This window comes from Branchiostoma floridae, chromosome 14 (genome assembly GCF_000003815.2).
Source record: "Branchiostoma floridae strain S238N-H82 chromosome 14, Bfl_VNyyK, whole genome shotgun sequence".
In the NCBI taxonomy this organism is placed as follows: Eukaryota; Metazoa; Chordata; class Leptocardii; order Amphioxiformes; family Branchiostomatidae; genus Branchiostoma; species Branchiostoma floridae.
Genome location: NC_049992.1, coordinates 9272900 through 9280566, shown reverse-complemented (window position 1 = coordinate 9280566; position 7667 = coordinate 9272900). Strand labels below are relative to the sequence as shown.

General features: G+C 42.9%; 1 protein-coding gene across 1 annotated transcript in view; it reads right to left on the bottom strand.

Annotated features, from left to right (window-relative positions):
- The window catches only part of LOC118430090, a 12533-nt gene extending 6192 nt beyond the window's left edge, over nucleotides 1–6341 (bottom strand). The window contains exons 1-5 of the mRNA XM_035840800.1: nucleotides 6308–6341; nucleotides 5140–5297; nucleotides 4224–4470; nucleotides 3175–3455; nucleotides 2531–2612 (exon numbers count right to left, since the gene is read on the bottom strand). Of these exons, the coding sequence (XP_035696693.1) occupies nucleotides 2531–2612; nucleotides 3175–3455; nucleotides 4224–4470; nucleotides 5140–5297; nucleotides 6308–6341 (802 nt within the window). The remainder of the gene's footprint in view (nucleotides 1–2530; nucleotides 2613–3174; nucleotides 3456–4223; nucleotides 4471–5139; nucleotides 5298–6307) is intronic.
- Nucleotides 6342–7667: the final 1326 nt, after the last annotated feature.

Here is a 7667-nt window from a genome sequence, read left to right as displayed (position 1 = left end):
TATTGTGCCCTAAAACTGTGGAAGCGGCACTCACTCATTTACACTCGTAGAATAGTTGCAGATCTCATGGTTGTATACGACGAGGCAAAACCACCCAGGAACCAGAGCTACACGGAGGATCTCTCTCTCTCTCTCTCTCTCTCTCTCTCTCTCTCTCTCTCTCTCTCTCTCTCTCTCTCTCTCTCTCTCTCTCTCTCTCTCTCTCTCTCTCTCTCTCTCTCTCTCTCTCTCTCTCTCTCTCTCTCTCTCTCTCTCTCTCTCTCTCTCTCTCTCTCTCTCTCTCTCTCTCTGAGATGAAGGTCATTAGAGATGTCCTCAGGTCATTCCAACAATACAGTACAGGGCACCCAGTTACATCTTTTGTAGTGAATTTTATTCAAATAAAACCTATTGAGGATAACATATTTTAATACAAAGTTGACTACAAAGATATTAAAGGTAAATGTTTCACGTTAGATCGCTACAAATAGGTTACGTATTCCATAGATTGTACCAGGTAGAAGTAAACAACCTGAAATGTCAACGGGACGTTTGCACATAATTGGTCTGAGAAAGACATATGCGATGTTATGTCATACCTGTGACGTGAAAACGTTCGATACGGGTGTTCCGGAGCGTGTGATAACTTCCCGTACCACACAACTTCCAACGTTGTATCACACAGGCTTCCTTCGAGTAAGTCGAACTATTTCGAACGGGCCGGATACGGCACTGTTGAAAATTCGAATACCGGATTCAGACGTTAGAATTGCTGTTGTTACAATCTTTTGTTCGAGGACACAACATTTTCTCAACTACTGGTGCATTTCGCATCGAAATATGTCTTAACGTTATCTCAGGTGGGTATGACATAAATCAAATACATCATGATGTATTCCGCATCACCCTCGGCCCCATCCCCACCGCGGGAAGGATTGCCCGACGGCCGAAACGAAGGCGTGATACGGAATACACCGTGTTGTCTTCTATATTCATATGTCCTTCAAATTCCCTCAACTCACTATGATTTATGTCACTCTGAATGCCATTTTCATAACATTTTTATCTTTTGTGGAATTACCTTCTCTTTATGATCTACAAGAAACGAGTATTGTTACTGTCGAAAATACAGTCCTGTTCTGTAGTTGTCTAAATGACAGTATTAGTTACTACGTTCCAACACAGCTGTTATCATGAACCACGTCACTGTTTCTATAAACATCTTTTTCATCTATCGTACCAGTACAAGCTCACATCTAAACGACATAACAGTGTATAGGCCGCCATGTTTTTATCGAGTTCTTACAATGAATGAAAGAATGGTTTCTCATTGTGTCTCGCCCTCGCCCTCCCCACATGGGTTTACAAGACACCAAACAACATAAAGATTACATCAAATTCTTATATTTTGTTTGAATGCCTAGTATTGAGATTCTGAACATAACATTACTGACATCTAACGTTATTTTGTGTGGGCTTAAAGAGGGTGCCATGTTTTGCCCTTTGACCCCACCACAAAGGTTACTTGCTTTTTCCCTAAACCTCACCAGACATCTAAAAGCCCTGGCTCCGAGAATAAATACATGCATATGATATTCTGCATCATCTGGGCAATAGGGGCTGGCAATATTCATCGGATTTCCTCCATTTTTTTAGGCTGAAGGACACTGACAAATGAAGCTCTTCTGTCGCCAGCAATCAGTGTCGTCCCACATGGGATCATGACTGGCTGTGTCTCCTGACCAGTAATAATACCCCCTTCACATTATATACGATCTTCGGACGTTCTTCGCGATCGCAGGAAGGTCGGCTGATTTTAAGATCTTAAGATGGTCTTGCGTATTTTTCGCCTCAAAACTGTCCCCTTCACATATACGCGAGGCTCGTGAGATCGACGGTGAATAAATCTATGATAATAAACCTCCCATGACCTCTTGCACGCGGACAAGGTAACACAAAACGTTCCTCAAAAAAGGCAAGAGATCAATAAATGTTGCTTATTTTGTTGTCGGAATCTTTTTAACCAATGAATGGAATGCGCGGGCATAATAGAAATGACGCAAGAAAAGAAAGTGTGTCACAAAGCCAGCCTACATACTGCCACAGGGGCCACAATGTTAGAATTACCCTCACATTCCCAGAAATTCAATATTTGTAAACAAACGGAAGTCGGGCGAACGTCGCCCGAACGTTGCCCAACTGACGGGCGTTCTCCATCCGATTTGCGCTCGATGATTAATAACTATGTCTTTGCTCGCCTATCGGTCTTCAATCGTTGGATTGACGCAAGACTATTGACCGATACCCTTGCAAGGTACACACGATTTGTACGCACAATCTGCGACTCGGTAACGAGCTGTGCGACTTTGGAGATTTCTTTCGACTAGTCGCATATGTTAAGAACATGTTTCGCTGCACCGCGACCGTCGTAAGACTCCTGAAAACTGCCGGCGATCCGTAAAAATCGCAAGATGATCGTGAGAACACCGGACGTCTTACTCACGAAAATGTCATTCAGAGTTCGTAAACTAGTCTTCCGATCGAATCGCGCCTATTGTGAAGGGGGTATAAGCACACCAAGTATGCCAACATCCAAAATATCGTGGGTTGCTTGGCTGGTCTGGATACCATCCCTGTTCGAAAAGTGATAAGGTAGTTATAATTGTACTCATAAATCCATTTGTATTTATCTTTGTCTCTGTCAGCAGGGCAAGCCCTTTGCTGTAGGCACGGGCCTAGTTGGGCTGCCCTGGCTGTACGTACTGAACAACCAAATACCAATATATTTTTATTTTGTTTACATATGCAATCATTCGGATGAATATCAATAACTTTTCAGGAGATTGCATCGCTCGACCTAATGATTACGTAGAGGTGCACTTTTTCTTCATCACACTTAATAAACTATTTATACGCACACACTATATGTTACTCAAGATGAGTGCGTGCAAAATAGTGAAGCACTAAATGAGTGCGTTTTTAGGGAAGGTCACGACAGGAAAACGCTGTACATATAATATCAGTGTCCACCAAAATTATTTTTCGAATCACTTTGATCATTTTCTAATCACTATCTCTCTCCCCTTTATCCCTGGCTTTCTTTCCCTCTCTCTGTTTCTCCCTCTTCCTACCTCCCCTGCCTCTCTTAATCTCCTTTATCTCTCTCTCAATTGCAAACTAGCCGTGTCAGCATACCTTGTATTGGTTGCTGTCAACCTTCGACCCGTCCACCCAATACCAGCTGCAGGTCTCCCCTCTCTCCTCCAAGCCGATCCAGTGATCCTTGTTGCCTCCTTCCGTTTTGACCAGATTTCTCAGAGCGACGTCCAGTTCCTCTGTTTTCGGCATGGCCAGCGTGGCTCCTTCCTTCTTACATGCCGCCATGGCGTAGTAATGGGACTGCATTTCTTTTGCCAACCGGATAAGAGCCCCGCCAACTAGTTTGTAGCCAGTTCCACAGCTGTCATCCTTTGGAGCTGGAACAGCCGAAATTCCTGGTTTATATAATCGTTTTTAAAATACATCTTGTAGAAGACGGGCAAACAAATCACATTCTCTCGCCAGAATTAGCCTCTTTGGACTTTTTCACGAAAATGCCCCTGCACTTCCAAAATCAAATGTTAGCGGGCTCAAACCTTGGACATTGAAAGTTATACCTGTCACTCAAATGTCAAGGCCGTATAATGTCCGGGACAACAAATACACGGGAAATAAACGCTATGGTAGAACATTCTCATTAATCATGCTAATGACATGCAAATGACATGCAAATGACCATAGCTTGTTCAGAACACGAGATATCAAACCCGGAGGTTCTGCTGTAGTACCAAGAAAAGCCAGGGGGCCCAAAATCTAATCGATATCATTTCCAGTTTTTCGTCACACCCCACCAACACACCAAGTATAAAACCAGTCCTCCCAGCCGTTATTGAGTTATCTTGTTCACACACACACACACACACACGCGCGCGCGCACGCACACTCACACAAAAATATACAAACACTACTGAAAATATAACCTCAGTAGTTAGTTCATGGAGGTAATAGAGACCACAGGAAGAGCAGCTACACTATATTTGTTTGTTTGTCGTCAAGCTAACTGCGGATTTAATCATGAATAAAGTTAAGTCAAATTAATAGATAGATATCAGTAGTGTGTGTAATAGCGTGCATACATGAGTTTTATCATGCGGGGAAACAGATTGAACTTGGACGCCAAACGGATAGTTTACCAGATGTTCCACCTTCCGGCGGTGCAGGTGTGACCTCTGGCGGTGCAGGTGTGACCTCTGGTAGTGAAGGTGTGACCTCTGGCGGTGCAGGTGCGACCTCTGGCGGTGCAGTTGGGGCGTCTGGTGGTGCAGGTGTCGCCATCGCAAACGCAGTTGTTGCCATTAGACCGGCCGATGACAAGAAGGTGTTCTTTGCAAGAAGAGACTCCTTGATACTTCTGGATGGTGGTTTTGAGTCAGCTGGTTGGGCTGCCTCAACCTGATGTGAAAGATACAGAAACCATGTAAAAGTCATATAACCATCTTTTCAAACCTAAAATATCATTGACAAGCAAAGAAAAAGGGTGATGTTATGATTGTAGTAAGTTATTTTTTTTAATAGTCGTGACTTTAAAATCCTTTTTTTCTGTGTCCATGGTAGAAGGTCGTTTAATACTTAAAAAAAGTGCTCCGTGATCCCCACCGTAACCACAATTTGATGGGTAGACTGACTCCATGACTACATAAGCACATAAAACTCGTAGACTGTCTACCACTGGAAATAGTGACAGGAGAAGATTAGCATACTACTGGTGAAAAGTTTGAATATTTATTCTACTGGTAACATTATCAAACTGTGCAAAATGAACCAGAATAGCTGTAACAAAGTTGGCGTAATCAAGACATCTTTCCGAAAACCTGAATATTATGCTCAAATTTTAAGTTTTAAATCAACTCTGTCAAAGCTGTATCAAAGTCTAAAATTGTATGCATATCTACAACTTAAAATGTTCTCGCAGATGAAAACAGGGCTATGGTCGTTTATTTTAGTTTACAACTAAGGCCTATGGGTAGAGTGTCTATATGACATTCTAAGGAACCAGTAAATTGGTGTAGAGATGACATCATGGGTTATTGACAGTACATATGAGCTACCCGTAACGGTTACCTTGTTTGCAGTTGAGGCAGTCCGATACATGGAAACTCCTCCACCCAACAGCGCTGCTACTGCAACAGCGATAAGGATACCACGGAGCAGGCGGTAGCGGTCACACTTGGTCTTGCAGTTCCGGAGGAGTCCACAAACGTTCGCTGCACTGGCGCAACCTGTGTGGAGCCAATGTTTGGAAGTTGTTGATTGTGGCTGTGTACTAGTCTCTACCAGACTCCGGATCGCTGGAAAATCGTAGAAATGGAACAAATAGAGAGGAATATAACCGGCCAGGGAACAGCTCGCGATCGCGTGCTGTTCCCTGGCCGGCTATATTCCTCTGGCCGGCTTACTCCTCTATTTGTTCCATTTCTACAATTTTCCAGCGATCCGGAGTCTGGTAGAGACTAGCTGTGTACGGAGATTCTTATGATTTCCGGTGTGCGTTGGTGTTTGTGTTCTTGTGTGTCCGTAGTTATAATCTCCATGAAAAATGGAGATATTTTCAGTGTGTGTGTGTCTACTGTGTATGTGGGACCGTGGCTATGGAACCGGTGAGGTGAGGTGAGGTCTGTTTGTGTGTGCTTATGTTTCCGTTTTTGGGTAGACAGCATAACTCTAGAACCTAGCCTCTTGCTGAATTACGACGATATTTGGTATGTAGGTAAGTGTTGGGAAAACTAAGGTAAAAAACCCCTAGTATTTGACCTTGGTACTGCAGCAGTTTTTTGGTATCTTTTGACCTTGACATGCTATGGTCTTAATTTTTTGTGGCAGATAACTTGTGATGTAAAAACCCCTAGTATTTGCCTTTGTACTGCAGCGATTTTTTTGTATCTTTTGACCTTGACATGTCATGGTCTTAATTTTTTGTGGCAGATAACTTGTGATGTTAGAAGAGGTGTATGTTTGGGCCCCCTAGCAGCTTATTTCGGAACTGCAGAGGCGTTTGTCAAAAGATTCAAAATTATGCAAATTAGGATTTAATTTGCACATTTGTCTTGCGATACCGTTCTCAAGTAGACTACCATAGCATTTACATTAGCATCTAAATTAGCATGTACAATACCTGAACTTCACCGAATAGAGTCGGTTCCAATGGGCCAGACCAGACACGATAATCATCAATTAAGTTAACAAAATTTTGTTCTATGATTAAAATAGAATTACAAAAAACAGAATGCACCTCCGTCATTAGCTTGTTGTAGCGCATCAGGCATGGCGTCCGTGGGTTGGTCAGGACTGTTGCAGTCAGTAGAAGGTATAACGTGACTCCGATGTTCACGATTCTTGCCTTCTTCAGAGATTTCCTCACCAGTTTCGATGTGATAAACTTGGATGTCTTCGTCCCCATTGTCTGCAGCCGTAGAGAAAATTGCCAACGAGTGTTCACTTTTCGTTTATGAGGGGGGGGAACTACATTTCAAATCCAATGTAAAGATGCATTTCACTATTGAGGTTTGCGAGGAACAACTAGTTATAGTAGGCCAGCTCTGGCATGGTAAAGCACTACAGTCGACGGCCAGAAGATTGAATGGCACCAGGACCCCCCCCCCCCCCCCCCTTCCTAATTGGTCAGCCCAACTCTGCTCAGCCAATAAGAAAGCATTAGGGATCAATAGATTATTACAGTGGAATTAATGACAGAGGTCACGAATCTTGGCCAGATTTTAACCCTCAAACACTCTAGTAGTGGGGTCCATTTAGACCACAGGTGTACATTTTAAAGTGCCATTGGAACATTTTTGATCTGAAGAAAAATTCCTTCCGTGACCAGAGGATCAGGTCCAGGTCCGGACCTGAACCTGGACCTGATTCAGTATGTGAAAATTTGTGAATGGACGATATAATCTCCAGATAGATATACCAGTGGCATATGAGGCAGAGGCAGTGCCAGAGGCAGTTAACTCGCGTTGTAGGATTTTAAAACGCCCCTTGGAGTACAATACTCCACCAAACAGGTGAAATTCGTAGTGAAATGGACCATTGTTGTGAGTATCGTCAATAATCTCCAAGCAGATTCTACGGTACGATTGTCTGTAAAACTTGGTAGAAATCGGTAGTACTTCGCTCTTGTACATGTTATTTTCTTCGACCCGCAGGCACCAAAACGCGTGAATGCATGACCAAGTAATCTGTTCATTTTCTAATAGGTCCAACATCCGGTCTACCCATTTTTTCAGGTCCGGTTTTTCCGGACCGTCCAATAAGAAAAACCGGTTTTGTACCGGTACACTGTACCGATACCCACCCCTAATCACCGATAAGAATTGGAAATGAGATTTTATTGAACAAAATATTTTGGGGTCCGCTTGGACCCCAATCGGTCATTTGAGTCGCAAAAGAAGGTCTGGTGCTTGAGTGTTAAAACTATACATTCTTCTTCTGTCTCTAGCAGAAAACCGGACCAAACTAAAAACAATATTTCCATTTTCATGGAGATATCTAAAAGGTAGTTGGTTGAAGTTCACCTGTTCAATCATGAGCAATAGGATAAGCAGAAAATTTGTGGACAATTTTGTTGTAATTAGAATTTCTGATCAATA